The sequence below is a fragment of the Hypanus sabinus genome, chromosome 15 (genome assembly GCF_030144855.1).
Source record: "Hypanus sabinus isolate sHypSab1 chromosome 15, sHypSab1.hap1, whole genome shotgun sequence".
Classification (NCBI taxonomy): domain Eukaryota; kingdom Metazoa; phylum Chordata; class Chondrichthyes; order Myliobatiformes; family Dasyatidae; genus Hypanus; species Hypanus sabinus.
In genome coordinates, this window is record NC_082720.1 from 11,277,510 (window position 1) to 11,298,326 (window position 20,817).

General features: G+C 41.3%; 1 protein-coding gene across 1 annotated transcript in view; it reads left to right on the forward strand.

The window, feature by feature from the left end:
* The window catches only part of adam19b (ADAM metallopeptidase domain 19b), a 186,658-nt gene that overhangs the window by 112,470 nt on the left and 53,371 nt on the right, over positions 1 to 20,817 (forward strand). The window contains exons 5-12 of the mRNA XM_059989994.1: positions 996 to 1,072; positions 7,204 to 7,393; positions 7,901 to 7,966; positions 10,133 to 10,204; positions 10,995 to 11,161; positions 12,874 to 12,958; positions 14,929 to 15,068; positions 16,280 to 16,457. Coding sequence (XP_059845977.1) covers positions 996 to 1,072; positions 7,204 to 7,393; positions 7,901 to 7,966; positions 10,133 to 10,204; positions 10,995 to 11,161; positions 12,874 to 12,958; positions 14,929 to 15,068; positions 16,280 to 16,457 — 975 coding nt within the window. The remainder of the gene's footprint in view (positions 1 to 995; positions 1,073 to 7,203; positions 7,394 to 7,900; positions 7,967 to 10,132; positions 10,205 to 10,994; positions 11,162 to 12,873; positions 12,959 to 14,928; positions 15,069 to 16,279; positions 16,458 to 20,817) is intronic.

Below are 20,817 nucleotides of genomic sequence, written 5' to 3' on the forward strand. Positions count from 1 at the left end.
GGTGGTAGAGGGTGACTGGCTGGGTCTGGAATTCAGGAAGAAATAGAGAGCTTGGAGACCTTCCTGGTGGGGGATAGAGGTATATAGAGACTGGACGTCCATGGTGAAAATAAGGTGGTGGGGGCCAGGGAACTTGAAATCTTTGAAGAGATGTAAAGCATGAGAAGTATCACGGACATAGGTGGGAAGGGACTGAATAGTTATCTTGGTTTCACCGCAAACAGAAACTTTCTGGCCTGGATGCATACCCCACTCTCCCTTCATGCCTGAGCTTGTTGGGTATACATGTTGACCTCTGGCAGTATGTTTCTGAGGATCTGCTTGATAGAATTGCCTGAGAGGCAAGAGAGGATGAGCTCTGTCAAATCAGTCAAAAAATTGTTAAATATTTTGGAACACTAGGAGACAACAAATGCTCCGAAAATCAATTTAAGTAGTTCAAGATTAAGAAAAAGTTTTATTGAAGATATTTTCAAGGTACACTTATCTTTCCTGCTTCTGCAAATGAAAGTTCCTGTTCAGATGTATAGAGTGGACAGCCGAATGTGAGGTTTGACTTGATGTAGGATCTGAATCTAAAACTGGATTAGTCTCAGCAAGGCCATTCTGCTACTGGGCTCCACCTAGAAAGCAGTGTTGAGGTGCCTTGACAGATATGGTGGCGTCTGTCACTCAGAAAACTCTGGACTTACTATGTTCTCATGTAAGGCTGTGACCTGCCATTGCAGATGTCTAGATCCCTCAGAACCGGCAGCCAAAGCCAATGCTGATTTCCCCAAGGCTGCGAGGATTTTGGTATTGCGTTTTAATGATGATCAAATAGTGAATGAACATAGTTCTGCTGTAAATGAGGGAGAACAGCTCATTGAGAGTCTCAAGCAGGTAAGATGAAAACCATTTTAACTTGACCAGATTTATCCAAGCAGCTGCAGCATGTGAAGCCTTGGTATGCTTCACCATCATTAATAAGTACCTATTGTTTACTTTTATTTTAGGCACACTGTTTTTACCATGGCAACGTGAAGGGGTTTGAGCATTCCGCCGTGGTATTGAGTACATGTGGAGGTCTGCGGTAAGAATGACTGTGCATGCATTTGATAACCATAAATACTTACATGACAATAAAATTGTAATGGAATGGTTTGCAAATTATCTCATGAATGTCTCAAGCTGAATTAGCTGCAGTGAAAGGATGAGAAGATAGGGAGTTAGGGAAAAGGTAGGTTATGAGTAACGATGGCTGGTGTTTGTTGTCTGGTGCCTGGTTGGACATAACGACAGTCGGTTGTTGCCTTGAACCAACATGGACTGAGTAGTGGTTGTTGAGAGATCTGTACCAGTGATAGGACTGACTGCATTAACTGACCTCTGCAGCCTCTTCTGTTCTTGTGCATTGGAGTCTCCAAACCAGGCTAGAATTCAAAGATGACCTAATGACGATAAAGGAACAGGAATATATGTTTGTGTTATTATAGTGTATGGCCTAGAAGGGTATACCCCCATCTGATTCCAGAAGACTTGTATTTCTATAGTCCCTGAAAATATTCTGATGAACTTCACAGAAAATCTTGAGGGTAATTAATTGCTGTAGTGAGCAACATCAGGAATTCTGGGAGACAACCTGTTTCCAAGGCACCACATGTGGCAGTGAGGCAACTCCTTTTGTTACCATTGCATGATGGTAACTGGGAGAGCCTCCTGTTCTTTCTGTAGAGCCATGGGCTGACTTACAAACAATGAAAAAGGAAAAATGAATTTTGTTGTGGTGCTGCCTGAAGGAAAGTTGCTCCAACAGAGTAACTTTGCTCCAGTGGCCCACTGAAATGCCAGGTTATAGAGCACACTCATGACTTTGGAGCTGAGCTTACACTCCCAGTCTTCTGTCTGAGTAGAGAGCACAATGACTGAAACTAGTTTACAGTTAGATCAGGATTTCCAGGATATTGAAGTCCAAGTTCAGGTTCAAAGTATTATCACAGGCATACACACACACACAAGGTACAAATGCTATGAAAATTCCAGTGTGTTTCAGCAGAACAATGCATTGCAGTTGTGACAGACACAAGAATAGAATGAACCTAACAACACTAGTGCAAGTTGAGAGAGTGTAAAAGAAATATTGTCTGAGAAAGTACTAAGGGTTTTCTAGGTCAGTACATGAAATTGTTGGCATTGGGGAAGAAGCTGTTATTGAACCTTGAATCCAAAGGCAACATTGAGAAGAGGGCATGGCCTAGATGGTAAAGAACCCTGATGGTGGATGGCACTTTCCTTAGATGTTCCTTCTTGTAAATGTTCTTGATGCTGGGGAGAGCTGTAAATGTGACTGAACCAGCTGAGTTCACCACTCTCTGGAGCCTCTTCCATTCCTGTGCAATATCACTGATTTAAACATGGCCCGGGGATGATGAAGGACATGTTCATGTCAGTTTGAAGATGATTGTGTTCTCATGGTTCTTGTTCTCTATGGTGGTAGCAGGTACAGGGGTTGGAGAAATTTCTGAAGTACTGTTCTTACTTGGGAAGATAGGAGTTTCTGTGTTAAGCTTTGACAGCCATTATTAGTGAAACTCCCATCTGTCCACTGCCATTGTTAAAGTGACCAGTTTTGGACAACTCTCAGCACATCTCAATATTGTTTTTTTTAATCACCACAACCTTGTGTAAAGTCTTGTTCAAAAAGTAAATCTGGTTAACACCAAATCCAAGTAGATTGAAGAACATGATCTTTTGATTTCCTATCTGTTTACTGTACTGATGGGGTGCATAACATCTTCTCCAGGAAAAGGGGAAATGTATTGGTAGGGGGAGGAAATCACTTTTATTTGCATTGCTGGCCTTTTGCTCACTGTGCAGATGTTGGGATGCTATTTATTAACAGCATTAACCTCCTTTGATATGTAATCCGACTACTTTAGATCTTCCAGTCTTGGTGTTTAGTTACTGGTAAACAGACTAACATTGGAATGCCAACTTGGAATGGATCTGTTTATTACTCAAATATCTAGTAAGTTAAATTATGTTACTTGGCAAGTAATATTCTTTACAGTAAGCTAAAGCAAAGTTTAAAGTAACAATGGAGGAGGAAGGAGTTCTTTGGAGTGTGGCAGCATCTGGAGGTTGTATGTGCAGATGGTTGGGAGTTCCATGGTTTAAGTCAGCATACAAAGAATTTTCCTATTTATAACGAAGGAAACCGCAAACCATCTCCCCGGATGAAAACAATGAACTTCCTATACTGGATATTCTGTCAAGGTCAATCAGATCAGCTTAGTAATGTTTATATGAAACAGGGAGCAAATTGTGTGCAGATGGAGCTTTTGCAAAGAATGTGTGGTGTAGTGTACCTTTCTTGATGAGGCAGAATTAATCTTTCACACGGTCTTTACTTCAGAACTGGACCATCATGCTGTGTTGCTAAGGTGGTAAAACTAGGTTTGTGATATAAAAGTTAAGGTAATTATGAGTTTGACTTTGTTTCTGTAGTTAGCTCTTGAAATTGAAAGTTGACTTCATGCTATAATTCATGACTTAGCTGACTTAGCTTATTTAGAACTGTCACATTGACAAGGCACAGTCTTTTATAGCATTAAAGTCTCTCTTCTTTTAATCAAAGAACAGACAAATTTTATAGTGTTTTGTTGGTATTTCCTATTTAACCCCCTCCCCAAATAATTATTGGGGTAGGTTGTTATATTGCTGTTGGAAACACCATTGGTAGGAAATGGGTTCTGTATGGTGTTTTCTATTTAATCTCTCTCCCCCCCCCCCCCCAGGGGCAGGTTGTTCATTGCTAGTTGAAAACACCATTGGTAGGAAATGGTTCAGTAGAAGATGAGCTTCACTGAACTGGAATCCAGCTGGGGAAGTTGTGATTTTGATATGCAAAGGTCTGGATTTGATCGCTCTGTGTAGAAATAGCTAATGTGTTTGCTCTATCGATCCATTAAAAATAGACTAAAGACTTATTTTTTGTTTGGTAAATTGTATGGTGAATGCATACACATTGCTTATACAGTTAACATAAACTCCCACTTATGCCTGTGGATTTGAACTCTAAGCTGCGGTAATGTGATTTATTAATGCATCTTCTAATTATTCTTTTTCCTGTTCCTAAGATGCTTACCAAGTTCAAATTCAGCTCTGATTGTTCACTTCAGTCTCAACATGGCAAAGTATAGTAATAACTTACCCTGACCCAGCTATATCGAGGTCATGACAAAAACAAAGTCCAGCAGCACCTCTACTACCTCAGGAGGCTAAGGAAACTTGGCAAGTTCGTGTTGCTCCTCACCAACTTTTATAGATGCATCATAGAAAACATACTTACTGGATGTACCACAGCTCAATATGGCAATCACTCTGCCCAAGTTTGCAAGAAACAGTTTAAAGTTGTGAGCACAGTTCAGCACATTACAAAAACCAGATTTCCCTCCATATATTTCTAGTACCGTACTTTGGTAAGCAGTCAATATAATCAAAGCTCCGTGCCACCAAACCTCAGGCATTCTCTCTTCTCACCCTCTCCCATTTCTGATAATACCAAAGGCTAAAAGCACAGGGTAAAGTGTAACTTCTAACCCACTGTTATAAATCTACTGAATGAACGTCTTGAGTGCTGAGTTAGACTCTTTATCTCACAGTCCAGTTTGCTATTACTTTGCCTGCACATTTTCTGTAACTGTAAAACTACATTCCACATTGCATGCCTCTGAAAACTTACTGTGCATTCCGAAACCAAAAGCTGTGAATGAACCAGCAGGTTTGTAGTCTGCTGAGGGCTAAGTCTGTGGCATTTAAGTCTGGTGACCCAGGTCTGTATAAGAAAACCAGGTATGACTTGCGGAGGGCTATTTCAAGAGTAAAGAAACAACTCCAAGAGAGGTTAGAGGCAACATTGGATGCACGTCAACTCTGGCAGGGTTTTGCAGCGAATTGCTTACTGCTAAGCACAACCCAACATCATGAATGGCAGCGATGCTTCATTACCAGACGAGCTCGACATCTTTTATGCTCGCTTTGAAAGGGAGAATAAAGCCACAGCTAAGAGGATCCCTGCAGCATCAGGTGACCCTGTGATCTCAGTTGATGTCAGGCTGTCTTTCAAGAGGGTGAACCCTCACAAGGCAGCAGGGCCCAATGTGTCTGGTAAGGCACCTGTGCCAACCAGCTGGCAGGGGTATTCAGAGACATTTTCAGTCTCTCATTGCTACAGTTGGAAGTTTCTACCTGCTTCAAGAGGGCAACAATTATACCAGAGGCAAAGAAGAGCTGTGTTATCTAACGGTTATCAGTGATGAAATGCTTTGAGAGGTTGATCATGGCAAGAATGAACCTGTCTCAGGAAGGACCTGGACCCACTGCAATTTGCCTTTCTCCACAATAGGTCTAGAGCAGATGCGATCTTAATGGCTCTCCACAAAGCCTTGGATCATCTGGATAATGCAAATACCTAAGTCAGGATGCTGTTTATTGATTATTGGTCAGCATTTAACACCATCATTTTTTTACAGTCCTGATTGAAAAGCTACAGAACCTAGGCCTCTGTACCTCGCTCTGCAAATGGATCCTCGATTCCCTAACCAGAGGACTAAAATCTACACAGACTGGAAATAACATCTCCACCTCGTTGACAGTCAACACCGGTGTACCACAGGGATGTGTGCTTAGCCCACTCCTCTACCCTCTCTTACACCCATGACTGTGTAAACATAGGTCAAATGCTATCTGTAATCTGATGATACATCCATCGTTGGCAGAATTTCAGATGGTGACAAAAGGGCGTACAGGTGCAAGATACACCAGTTAGTTGAGTGGTGTTGCAGCAACAATCTGGCACTCGATGTCAGCAAGACCAAAGAGCCAGATGTAGACTTCAGAAAGGGTAAGACGAGGGAACACAAACCGATCCTCATCAAGAGATCAGAAGAGGAGACGGGGAGCATTTTCAAGTACCTGGGTGTCAATATCTCCCAGGATCTAACCTGGATGCAAGACATGAACTATAAAGATGCAACTATAAAGAGCGCAAGGCAATGGATGTATTCCATTTGGAGTTTGTAACTAAAACACTCCAACCTGTAAAAATGTACCATGGAGAGCATTCTGACTGGCTGCATCTCTGTTTGGTGGGGGATGGTGGGGTTGGGGCTTCTGCACAAGATTGAAGTAAGTTATAGAAACTTGTAAGATTAGTCTGCTCCATCATGAGTATCAGTGTAGTATCCAAGACATCTTCAAGGAGCGGTGCCTTGGGGAGGTGGTGTGCTTCATTAAGGAACCCCACCAGCCAGGACATGCCTCTTCTCATTGTTACTATCGGGAAGGAGGTACAGAAGCCTGAAGGCACACACTCGGTGATTCAGGAACAGCTTCTTCCCCTCTGCCATTCGATATCTAAATGGACGTTGAACCCATGAACACTACTTCACAACGTATTTACTTCTGTTATTTTGTGCTACTTATTTTAGCGTAGCTATTTAATTGACATATATATACACACACATACTTAATGCATTTCAGTTTTTTCTCTATATTTATTTATCATCTATTTCATTGAACTCCTGCTGTAAAGGATAACAAATTTCGCAACATATGCTGGTGATATTAAACCTGATTCTGATACTGACTGTTTTGGCTTTCCCTTGTACCACCTTGATGTACCAATGTGGTGAAGTGATTTGTGCAGGTGGCAAGCAAAACAAGGGTTTTCCATGTACCTTGGTACATGTGAGGATAACAAACCGTAAGGCGGGTGATAATAAGGCAGCTCTCACCATTGTTTTGCCTGGTAACTTATTCCGTTGATCTTGATGGAGGAGAATATCTGATGGAGTGTGCACTGCCTGCCCACATCATGTGTTTTGCCTCTCACCATTTTGCTTTCTTCCATACTGTACATCCATTCTGCACATTAGCCGTTCGGTATTATAGGTGAGTGGGAATACCATTTTAAAGTTGAAGTTATTTTATGATAGTAAGGTTATTGTTAGAGCGAAGTAGCTGAAACTAACCCAAATCATTTCATATTGGATACTCATACTGGCCCACACATTAGATCCCCGAATTGAAAGATCAGTTGCTAACTTCTTATATCATCAAATTCTGTGACCTTCTAACGTTGATGATATGAGGTTTTGACAAATTAATAATGTTTCTGTAGTAATGGAAAATATATTACCTGAATGGGTTCTTCTCTGCTAGGGGTTTGATAATTCTGAACTCAAACATCAGCTTCTTCGTGGAGCCAATTGACGACAGCCACAGCCGACATCTCATCTATAGGTCTGAATACCTGAAGCTGAAAAGTGGGACCTGTGGTCACCAACAGGGTGAGCACAAGGAAAACTGGTTCAAGGATTTCACTGTCCACCTTCATCCAAGTTACCATCGGGTAAGATTAATAGTAGTGAAGGCTTCGGCAAAGGATCGTAATTTGTCCATTATGCTGTAGGTCATTGTTTGTTGCTACTGTTCAGAAACAAGTGGGATAACTGGTAATATTTCTGTGGTCGACAGCATATAGATGGCACCCTCAACTTAAAGAGTACAGCTACAGCTTTAGAGAGGATTTGGATGTAAACCCTTTGAGTATTATGAAAATCGCTTGGCAAAAATAGTACGCTGTGTGTTGTGATGGTAAATTAATTAAATGTCACCATTTCTAAATCCTCTCACCACAGTCTTAGTTTATTGGTTAATAAATCTACATTAACAGGCTTTTGCATTAAAAGTGCAGGAAGTGATTTACATTAATGCATAGAATAGTTGTATGAGGACACTAACTGTATGAAATGGAGTACTCAAAATCTGTGACTCAAAGAATTGGCTGGTTTGAACCTTAATACAGTTGTACACCCAGATCTTTAATTTCTCTAAGTATTATTTCTACTCTGTACAGAGCAAGAGGGATGTGGTGAAGGATATGAAGTATGTGGAACTTTACTTAGTGGCTGATTATGCTGAGGTAAGATGCTTAATGTTCCTAAAATTTTCCTCTGCTTTGCTTTATTCAGTGTCGGGTTCATAGCTGTTCAAAGATCATAGGTGCAATGAGATGGAACAGGTTGGAACTGAAGAGGAGTCAGACAATTCTGAGGAAAGGTTCAGTTTATAGTTTTTGGGGGCCAAAAGAGAGATCTTGGATTTGGAGAGCATTCATTTATATGAGTGTGACTTTGTACAATGGTGTAAATTGAAAGAGCAGGTAATGGTACCCCATTTTCCTTCTCATTGATTTCAATTTAAATTTTTAAAAATGTGGAGAATTTAACACAGGTTGTCACTTCTCTGTCACCTATTTTACACCAACACAGAAAGCCTAGTTCTACTCAGCAGGAGCTGATTTTTTATTCTTGATTTTCCTGCTTAACAGGTCTGGGAATGCTCTTTTGTTTAAGCAGTATTTATGGAAATTTTTTTGTGGGGACCTTTGCCATACTTGTGACTATCATCCTCTAATTTTCAGGTACTCTTAATCAATGGTTTTGGAACTTCCAATATGGCAACAGGAAGCTTATAGGGACACTGAGACAAAGTTCAGCATTTTATTTATTGAGATACAACATGGAATAGGCCCTCAGGCACTTCAGATTGCGTGGCCCAGCATCTCCTAACTTAATCCTAGCCTAATCACTGGACAATTTATAACGACCAATTAACCTACCAACCGGTAGGGCTTTGGACTATGGGAGGAAACCAGAGCACCCAGAGGAAACCTACATAGTCACGTGGAGATCGTATAAACTTCTTACAGGCAATGGCAGGAATTTAACCTGTACTGTAAAACATCGTGTTAATCATAACTATGTTCATTGTTCAGCTTGTAATTCCTCAGCACCTCAGTGAACACTGTTGTATTGTTGACACTATTAAAGGTTTTCCCTTCCCAGTGCATTCTCTGGTTTAGCGTAAAACCTAGGGTTCACAAGATCTAAACATTAAACTGCAGCAGGAAAGTGAATTATCATTTATTTTTTCCCTTAGATTTGGTATCGGAGGCTCCCACTGCCAGCAGTTTCATCAAAAATTGAAGGATATCCTGATCTAGCTCAAATGTCTGTGATGTTCACTGAGAGGCAGCTGGCTGTGCTTTGGGAACTGTTTAAAGGCTCTGCAAACTAAAAGAAGATGTAATTCCCACAATATTTGAAGGTTTCCCAGACCTGAAATGACACATTGAGATGTGACTCCAGGAAGTGAAAGTCAATAAAGCTGCTGATGTTGGAAATTTGAAACAATAACATAAAATGCTGGAAACACTCCACATGTCAGGCAGTTGTTTATCTTTCTGAAGACAAGAGTTTGACCTGAATTATTAGCTCTATTGTTCTTTCTACAGATGCTGTCTAACCTGATGTTTCCAGCATTTTCTAGTTTTGCTTCTGATTCCAAAAAGTAGTTCTTTATGCAGAGAGTGAGTAGCTGCTCTGAAACATGGCCAAAGCTGATTTTCACAATTGGTCAGTGTTATCATTCTGTTGTGGGGCCATTCATTGATGGAAGAGAAAGCCCATTCCTGGTCTTATAGCTCTTTAGTTCCTATGACTTACTTACTATTACGCCACTGGCATTTAGGGCATCAATGAAGGTCCTCCCTCTCTGGTGGTGGTCATGGCTTCCTTCATCATGTCAGTAGCTTGGTTTTCACTGTTGTCATCATGCAAGTCCCGGTTGGAGACTCATGAATACAGCTGCACTTAGATGTAGAACGATTCTTCATTGCAGCTTCCATAAGAACTCTGTTTTACCAGGCAGAGATGTTAGCTCTGAGCCGAACCCCGAACCTGGAGGACTGGTAGACCACTCTTTGATCTGTTTGTCATTGGTGACCCTACCAACAACCAAAGCATAAAGCTCTGACTTTGGCCAGCATAGCTCTCTGGATCATTGAAGCACGCAAGCCTCTAAGCCACGACAATGTTGTGGTCCTGTTCCTATGAGATTGGATTAATTTTAGGAGAGTAGTTAGTTGCTGTCTTATAGGGATCCCAAAGCTTGCATCCTGAAAGGGTGAGATGAAATGAACTAAAGAACATTCTTAATTTGGCCCAAGTTATTAGGAAGTTAAACAAAGTGAAGCTGCTTAAACAGAACAATATATACTGTATCTTTATCTAAGTCTATCCTTCAGTTTCAGAAACATCACAGGGATCTTGAGAAAACAAAACAGAAATTGAAGGAAACGGCTAATTATGTTGATAAGGTGAGAATGTATGAATCATCGAGTTGTTTGTCTTTGTTGGTCTCCCCTCTTGCTGTGTGACACCTCTTTGTCCCTTTACTAGGAGCATGTGCATGTTGAATTGCCATGTGAACAGTTAGATTTTGTTGTGCTGCAGATCATGGTCTGTCTTTGGGGCTTTATTGCATGCCTGGTGGGTGGAGGGTGGGGGAGGGGAAGGTCAGTGCTTTGTGGCTACTTGTGCCTGGGAAGGGGAAGTATGGCGTTTGGAGTTCTAACGTTCTGCCAACACTCATGTTTTGCAACTGTCTTCTGTTTTCATGGATGTCTGTGAAGAATGAGAATTTCAGGATGTGTGTTTAATACATTCTCTGATATTAAATGGAACTTTTGAACTATCAGAGATCTTTGTATGTTTGTACTCGCAAACTGTGTCTGTATGTGAGACTGTAGTCTGTCTTTGAGCTTAGGAGAGCTTGGCCCCCCATTGTCCTGTGAAATTACTGTACTGCTTGCTGCTTTCTAACAGTAACTGCATTCCAACACCTCAGTTGTCTGTAAGAACTACGGAGTGTCCAGAGCTGGCAAGAGGTATTACAGAAACCCTTTCTTACTCCTGATTGGAATGAAGAATTGCATTATAATGTGAAGTTTGCAGAGCTTGCAAATGTGGATCAAATTCATCTTCAGTCATAACAGTTGCAGGACAATGATGGTATTTTGCAGTTACCAGTACCATGTATTTGCGTAGGCTAACTCTTTGCTTTGATTCACTTTTCAAGTCTGTCTCTTTACTGGTATGTTTCCTCAGTATTACAGGTCTCTCAATATCAGGATTGCTCTGGTTCATCTGGAGGTATGGACTCACCAGAACAGGTGTGATGTGAGAGAGAATCCCTACAGCACCCTCTGGTCCTTTCTAAAATGGAGGCGACAGGTGTTGACCTGGAAGAAGCATGATAATGCACAGCTCATCACGTAAGTGCCAAAGATGTTGTTCTTGTCTTTCTCCAGGCCATGTACTTGTACTGCAGAAAGAATAATTAATACCAGCTAAACCCACTGAGATGGGATCTCTGCTGGGGAGAATTTCCCAATTACTGTAATATTGTATTGTCTGCTTTCCATTAGCATGCTGGTCCATTCAGCAAATCATGTCAATTAGGAGCTGTGACCCGGTTGCAACCTCCATTCCGCATTCCCAACTGAGTGTCTGCTAGTCTTTCATACCCTACCTATCAAGAATCTGTCTCTGTCTGCCTTCAAACATTCTGCTTTCACTCTCCTTGGAGGAAGGGAGCTCTGCAGTTTGTACCACCTACAGGAGGCCCTGCACTATTCAAATAGGCAGCTCACTACCATGTTCTCGAGGGCCACTGGGGAAGGATAAGCAAATGATGGCTCAGCTTGCACAGCCCACGTCTGTTGAATAAACAAAAAGAAAGTTGCAACCCTCTGAGAGAGAGAGAAAAATCAGCTCTTACTTACTTGAGTAATTTCTTATCTTGAGATGAAGATAAGGCATTTTGTAAGATGCTTTATCTTGAGATAAAAGTAAAGTTTGTTGTAAAATGCCAACTCTAGTATCTTGAAGTTGAGATGCATGAGTCTGCAGCTAAATAAACCACATGCATCACAAGTTACCAGATTGTTTACACAGCTGATTATAATTAAGAACAGCATCCACAAGTCCCTCACCCTGCACCAGGGAAAGGAAGAATCATAACATTTCCAATCTTAATCACTAACAAATAGTATTGATTTATTTATTGAGATACAGTGTAGAGTAGACCCTACCAGCTCTTTGAGACATGCTGCCCAGCAACCCCCGATTAACCCTAGCCTAATCACAGGATGTTTTACAATGACCAATTAACTTACCAACCAACACACACAAAATGCTGGTGGAATGCAGCAGGCCAGGCAGCATCTTGCTGCGTTCCACTAGCATTTTGTGTGTGTTGCTTGAATCTCCAGCATCTGCAGATTTCCTCGTGTTAACTTACCAACCAGTAGGTCTCTGAAACTCGAGCCTCAGAGGAATGGGGAGGACGTACTAACTCGTTACAGACAACGGTGGGAATTGAACCCAGCTTGCAGGTACTGTAAAGCATTGTGCGAACCACAGTGCTACTCTGCTGCCTTAGCTGTAAAGGTTGATCCCAGCTGTGTGAGCCAGCCTGCAAACAAAGCTTCCTTTTACTATCTGTAAAGTGGGCAGTTAGGTTAAAACTTAGCTGATGTGTAATATACTGATTATAAGAAAGATTCTGCCAAAATAATACTGGACAGAACCATGGTTTAATTAGAATTGAATATAGAACAGATTTTCCAGCTGGCTTCTTTATGTAAACTGTGTCATGTAATCTGCCGGTCTGATCATAGAGATAGGGGAAAGAATGAGGGTTGTGGTATGGATTTTCTGAATGAATTCTGCCCGTGGTTATGTGTCCATTGATTTTCACAGTATCTGTTCCAGGATGAATTTCTTCCATACACTTCTAGCTTTGAAAGTTCTTCTTGCTCATTGCAATGTAGACAATGATTGGAAGTCACTTGTAGCAGTTTCTAGAAAAACCTTCGCCATACTTTGAAGGACATAAAAATCTCATGATTCCAGCTGAGAAATTCTTTTTCCTGCTTTTTTTGTTTTATTTCTGCCTTGTAACACTGAATGCTTTTGCACTTAGGGGGATAACCTTCAATGGCACTACCATCGGCTTGGCACCCTTGATGGGCATGTGTTCAGATTATCAGTCAGGAGGTGTGAATATGGTGAGTGAATGTGGCAGTGAGTCTGACACAAAGTTCAGAGTTACTTTCTACCAGTCTTCACTGGAATTATCAGTGAAGCTGATGGTAGATTGTGGCATCAATGACATGTTTCTCCTCTTAGTAGTTTCCCTTCCATTATTTTAATTTCCCTTTCTCATCCACTTGGGGAAATTTAAAGGTTAATAACTAAATTTCCTTTTAGGATTTTTTTTTGTTAATGATAAAATTGAGACTTGCTAATTAAATAATGGACTTGGATGCTTTTTTTTTACCCTGTAATGAAAATGCCTGTTTTTTTTTTGGTTAAAATTTGTTAAAGATTCAGATGAACTGTGTATCAAAATGTAGGGGAAATGATTAAGAGTGAGTCTGTGAACCTGGACTGCTGATTTTGAGGAAGGAGTTGTGTCTGTTGGGGATCAGTGTGTGACCACTGGTTTAAATTGGTTTATTATTGTTACGTGTACTGCGGTATAGTGAAAAATATGTTTTGCATCCATCCATCATATCAGTACATGAGAGAGAGAAGAGCAGAACGTGAACTTAGAGTTACAGAGAGCTGACAGACCAGAAGGTGAAAGGTCTATGATGAAGTTCCACCTTATTGCACAAGTGGATCGAAGTCCTTGAGCCACGGGTTTTCTGTCTTTGTATCATCTGCTTGATGAGACTGAGAGAGAGAGAGGACTTTTTGCTGTTTTACTGAGGCAGTGAGGTGTAGACAGAGTCCACGGAGGGGAAGCGGGTTCTTGGGATGTGCTGGGCCGAGTCCAGAACTCTCTGCAGTTTATTATGGTCTTAGGCAGAACAGTTGCCATATCAAGCAGTGATGTCTCTCAATAGGATTCTTTCTATATAATAGGCATATACAACAGTTCATCTCTGCATGACAGGAGGACACATATCATAGTACAATAGTCTCTGCTTTATTATTTTGTACATTATTATTCTGTATATTATTATTCTTAATTATCAGTTAAATCTGTACACCGCTGCTGTAACAAAAGAATTTCCCACTCGGGATCAGTGAAGTATTTATTATTACTATTATTATTATGAAACATTGATAAACCTGGTGTGGGTCAAAGGGACATGTCCAATGGGTATGAGAGGAGAATGCCATTGTTACAGAGAGGATAGATGAAGAAATCTGTTCTAATTCCCCTGCTCATGAATGCGAGTATATTGGCCTTGGCTCGGGTGCCGCGTCATCCTCAGCTGTTAGTTCACTCAGATGATCATGGGTTCCAGTTCCATTCTGCACCATCAGAGGTGATGTCATCCACATGATGCCTTAGAAGAGACCCTGATTCTTTCCACTGAGCATCAAAGAATGTTGAGGAAAAGGAAATACTCAACCATCAGTTTAAAAAAAACTCTAAATATCTAATTATTACCTCATTGCTGTGTATGAGACTTAAAAACCCACTAAGTCTAAGCCAGGACCTTGTTGGACATCACATCTTGGCACCATCTTAACGGAGTGTATGGAGTTCAGAAATATGCCAACTTTGAACATCTTGAAGCACTTATCGAATGAATAATTTCCTTCCTTTCTTTGTGTTTAGGTATTCCACAGCTATACCAATACTGCAATTACTTTACTATTTCATAAGACCCCTGAAAGAACCTCTTGTACAGTAAAGAATTCCTGATCTCAAGATGGCTCTTGCATGTTATTTGTCAACCTGCACGCCACTTTTTGTGCAAGTGTAATATTATATTCTGCATTCTGTTATTGATTTCCTTTTGGATTATTTCAATTTACTTATGGAATAATCTGTCTGGATGGTATGCAAGCAAAAGCTATACACTGTATCTTGGTATGTGTAATAATGATAAACTAATTACCAATATGGAAAAGATTGGAACATTATTTGGAAATAGGAATAAACACACAATCTTCAATCTTCAACGCTGTTCTTGAAATTCACTGTTTTCTGTTCACTGATAGTCTCTTCTCTCTCCAGGATCACTCTGACAGTGCAGTTGGAGTTGCTGCTACCATGGCCCATGAGATGGGACACAACTTTGGTATGAGTCATGACTCTGATGGCTGCTGTTCAGCTCGTCCAGAGGATGGAGGGTGTATCATGGCAGCAGCCACTGGGTGAGGGTCCCAACGCGGCTGGGCTGGCGTCTAACAGTGACCCATTGTGTGGTGTTGTGCTGAGTAACGCACGAAGCTGACTTCATTGCAACGTGCACATGGGAGACCATATAACCCAATATAAATTTTGTGCGGTGGACCGTGCAGCAAAATCCTACCTTACAAAGCATCCAAAGTGTCACATATAATAGAAAATGCCATGCACACGTTGTGTAGATGAATATTTTGTTCATTCCCTCCCTGGGTCGTAGAGGGGTTCCTGGGGGAGAGTCATCATTGGTTGTTGGGTAGTGTGGGAGTTGTCATGATAAGTTGTGACATCAAATCTTGGATTAGAGCGATGATAGGATCTTTTTATGGAAGGGTTTGCAATGGCAAGGGAGGTGGTGAGGATGCAATCTGCCTGGATCCAGTAGCTCTAGTCTTGAAAGAAACCCATGGGAATTGGGAGGAGGATATTAGGTTTGATAAGCCTTTAATATGGATGCACGTGTGTGAATCCAGATGCCATACTCTAAACTATGAAGTAAATCATGTAGCAACCATTTAAGCTTTATGGAAGCAAGCCTCCCACTTCTTGTGAAGCTAGGCTTCTGAACGGGTGGTTAGCACTGTCCGTGAACAATGCAAGTTCTAAAGAACTTAAAGCAGGAGACATGCTGGTATCCTCAGCCTTTCCCATATTGCATTACTTAAGGATGGCTGTTAGTTCCAGCTTAATTGCAATGGACCCAGCTTTGTTTTGGTTGACTCTGGGGGCATTCTTTGTTAAACCCAGATAACAAGGCAAGCTCTATGACTAGTCTTTAAGTCTGTAATTCACAGCTGTCTCTGAGAAATGTGTCGAGTCAGTGATTGACTGGGGGCCTCCTTGGCAGGATAACTTCTCTTGTAATAGAAGCAGATTAAGGACTGGGGTAAACTCGTTCCAAGTGGGAATCTTGCATTCAATATGTTTTTAATATGTGCACAGGTTCTGAACTGGACTTGAATTGATAAAAGTAACTTGTTTACAAGCAACCCTCAGGAACAGCAACTGTGCTGGAGGATAGCAATTGAACTAATCACCCTTAAGGATCATTGTATGAAGCATAACTCAATCTTGTGAACAAAGTTCTTCCTTCATTGCATGGGACTGCTTTCAATATTTTTATTTTCTACTTTATCCTGAACCAAAGTGTAACTATTCGTTTCCAATGTTTGCTCCTCAGGGCTCCATTTCCCAAAGTGTTCAACAAATGCAATGAAAAAGAGCTTCAAAAGTACCTGCATGAAGGTGGAGGGATGTGCCTTTTCAACATGCCTGATGTAAACACTTTGTATGGAGGCCAAAGGTGTGGGAATGGCTATGTAGAGGAAGGCGAGCAATGTGACTGTGGAGAAGTTGAAGTAAGTTCACTCTTAAGTCAGCCAGGTAGAAACCTCCCATCTTTTATTGTATCCTCTCAGGTTACATCACTTATCACTTGGACTTGTTACCCCTGTCCCCAGATTCTGATGCTCTTCTCACTCCATGTGCCCTCCATTTCATCCACCCTCCCTCTCACCCCTCCACCGCTACTCGGATCTACCTATCACCTGCCTGCACTTGCACAACCACTTTCCTCCACCTCTTTTTACTGGCTATATCTCCCTTCTATACTTTTGTCCAGATGAAGGACCTGGACCCAAAATATTGACTCCATTTTCCTCCATAGACGCTGCCTAACCTGCTGAGTTCCTGCAGCCTTTTGTGTCCTCCTCCAGATTTCCAGCATCTAGAGTTTCTTATGTCTCCAGCTTCTCCCATTTGCTCTATTTAACACTGAGGTTTACTATTCTTCCTCAATTATTTTAGTTTTCCAATGCCTGTTGTGGATCTGTTAGCAAGCATACTTGTCTGCGGGTCAGAAGGTTAACAATCAAGTCTTCTAGCCAGTGACTTGGTCATAGGCTAACACTTGGTTTAATATTGGAAAAGTTCTGTACTTTCTGACAAACTGTCTTTCAGATTGGATAAAACAAGACTAAAAGTAAGATACAGATAAAGAGCAGGGGAATTATCTGCATTTAAGGGATACTTGTCATTAACCTACATTACCAAATTATATTCAGTGGCCTCAGTGGAATGGAACCTGGTGTGGGTTTCTGCTGCTGTAGCCCATCCATTTCAAGGTTCAATGTGTTGTGCATTCAGAGATGCTTTTCTGCACACCACTGTTGTAACGTGTGGTTATCTGAGTTACTGTCGTCTTCTTGTCAACTTGAACCAGTCTGACCATTCTCCTCTGACCTTGCTCATTAACGAGGCATTTCTGCACACAGAATTGACACTCACTGTATGTTTTTTTTTGTTTTACACACCACTCTCTGTAAATTCTAGGAACTGTTTTGCATGAAAATTGCAGGAGATCTGCAGTTTCTGAGATACTCAAACCACCAACAATCATACCATGGTCAAAGTCACTTAGATCACTTTTCTTCCTCATTCCGATGTTTGGCCTGAACAACAAATGAACCTTTTGACCATGTCTGCATACATTTATGTATTGAGTTGCTGCTATGTTACTGGCTGATTATATATTTACATTCATGAGCAGCTGTGCCTAATAAAGTGGCCACTGCACGTAAATTGGACACAATCTCATTTTCACTTGTGAAATTCACTCGGGTAAGCTGGTCACCATGATTCCTACATTAGAAAGATGACCACACATTCAAATGTCTTGGACTGATTGTAAAATAATTTGGGATATCCTATAAAGACACTTGTGAAGGAGTGTATGCCCACATAATCATTCAGGGTCTTCCCCAACTGGAAGCCTTGGGTGAACCAAGAGATCGCAATATGCTGAGGGCTGGATCAGTGGCGTTCAGGTCTGGGGATCAAGGGAAATACAAGAGGTCTATGTATGACCACCGGAAAGCATTCAAAGAGGCAATTTCGGATCAAACATGGATCCCAGAAGGATGCTCAACAACTGTGGCTGAGCTTGAATGATATCATCTCCTACGAAGTAAAACCAAGTGACATGTGACAAAGTTTTGCTCCCAGAAGGACTCAATGCCTTTTAAACTGGTTTTCACTGACAGAACATGAAGGCAACTTCACGAACTCCCACAGCTGCTGACAATTCTGTGATTTCTGTGATATGAGAGCATCCTTCAGGAGCACAAGTAGCATTGTCACAGGAAAACATCATCTATCAGGCCATTCACTCCATCCAGGCTGTACTATCTTCTTGTTGCTGCCATTAGGAGTGAGGTACAGGAGCATTAGGTCACATATCACCTGGTTCAGGAACAGTTATTAATTACCCCTCACCTGTCAGGTTCCTGAACCAGAGTGGATAAATTCACTCACCCTATCAATAAGCTGATTCCACAGCCTAAAGACTTTCAAGGACTCTACAACACATGCTCTCAGTATTATTTATATATTTATTATTACTTTGATTTCTTTTTACTTTTTTGTATTTACACAATTCATTCTTTGCACAGTTTGTCATCTTGTGAATGTTTATTGTTTGTCTTTATTTGTGTTCAGTCTTCCATTGATCCAGTTGTGTCTCTCAGGGCTTACTGTGAATGCCCACAAGAAAATGAATCTAAAGGTTGTATATGGTGACATAGATGTATTTAAAACTATTCTCAGGCTTCCAGCCAGATCCAGGTATCGATTTTAATTGATGTTTCTGTGAGAAACTCTGACATCATCTGGGATGATGCCTGGGCATGTCTAGTCTCGAGTTATTTATAGCCTCATTGTCTTCTTCCTGATTGGTTAGTCCTCATTCAATCAGGTTCCCACTGTCCGACCTAGTTTACAATTGATTTGCAGTTCTTACTTAGAGTGAGACCTTGTCTTTGTGAAAATTATTTTCCTCTAGTTTTATTTCAATGGCTTCCTTTACCAAGTGGTTCCAAAAGACATTAGCAAGGCACAGTAGTTTTGGACCAAAGTCAATCCTATTGCCATTGTGAATGTAATGTTCTGCTACTGCCAACGTAAAGGGATACACCTCCTGTGCTCCTTGATGTGGGTCTCTACTGTGCATCGCGTCTGGCCAATTTATGCTGCTCTGCATTCACAGGGAATCCTGTAAACTTCAGCTGTCCTGAGTGCAAGGTCATATTTGACCTGCATAAGCTGTGATTTGAGCTACCTTATTGGTTTGTGGTGTTATTAATCCAATATTTCTTCAGGACACTGGTGATCCTTCCAGAAACCATGGCACCATGGGAAGCCAGGCAGTACTGATGGGCTCCTTCGTGTTAGGTTTCCTGGTTTTTTTATTGGCCCTTTTAAGGGCCTGATTGATTTCCTTCACCTTATAGCCATTCTGTAGGAACATCTTATTTCCTCATGGAGACTCACCGGGTCTGAAATAGTTTTTACATGGTTAATCAAAGTAGAAAGAACTGCTCTACATTGGGAGGTGTGATGGTAGCTGTTATTGATGAGGTATAAGTCCATGTGAGTGAGTTTCTGATAGACACCATGTCCGAGGCTACCATCTGGTTTCTGACATATTAGAATGTCCAGGAATGGAAGGCAACTATTCTTCTCCATCTCCATCATAAATTGAAAGTTCAGATGATCGTGGAACTGTCGAAGTGCCTGGAGTCCATGAGGCCATGCTGCAAAGGAGTCATCAATGTGTCTGAAGAAGCATTTGAGGCATAAGGGTGATGGCCTCAGAGCCTCTCCTCAAAGTCCTCCATGTAAAAATTAACAATATCAAGTGATAAGGGCGATCCCACAGCCACTGCGTGTGTTTGTTCACAGTAGTTCCCGATATAGAGGAAATATGTTGATGTAAGGGCGTGTTCGAAAAGGTCAATGGTACCCTCATCAAACCTTGGCTGAAGGAGGACCAAGCTGTCCCTAAAGGGAATTTTCATCAACAGGGACACCATGTCGAAATTAACCATTATGTCCTCTGGGGTCAGCTGGATGTTGGTTACTATATTTATGAAGTCTGTTGGATTCGTGATGTGATTTGGGTTACCTGAAGAAATTGGCGGTAGCAGAATATTATATTCGTGATGGCCATAGGATTGACTTTGATGGCACAAAACTACTGTGCCTCACCATTGGCTTTTGGGGCCACCTGGTGAAGCAAGCCATTGAAATAAAAATATAGGAAAAGAATTTTAACAAACCATATAACCATATAACAATTACAGCATGGAAACAGGCCATCTCGGCCCTTTTAGTCCATGCCGAACGCTTACTCTCACCTAGTCCTACAGACCTGCCCTCAGCCCATAACCCTCCATTCATTTCCTGTCCATATACCTATCCAATTTTACTTTAAATGACAGTATCAAACCTACCTCTACCACTACTACTGGAAGCTCGTTCCACACAGCTACCGCTCTCTAAAGAAGTTACCCCTCGTGTTACCCCTAAACCTTTGCCCCTTAACTCTCAACTCATGTCCTCTTGTTTGAATCTCCCCTACTCTCAATGGAAAAAGCCTATCCACGTCAACTCGATCTATCTCCCTCATAATTTTAAGTACCTCTATCAAGTCCCCCCTCAACCTTCTACGCTCCAAAGAATAAAGATCTAACTTGTTCAACCTTTCTCTGTAACCTAGGTGCTGAAACCCAGGTAACGTTCTAGTAAATCTTCTCTGTACTCTGTCTATTTTGTTGATATCTTTCCTATAATTCGGTGACCAGAACTGTACAGAATACTCCAAATTTAGCCTTGCCAACGATTTGTATAATTTTAACATTACATCCCAACTCCTATACTCAA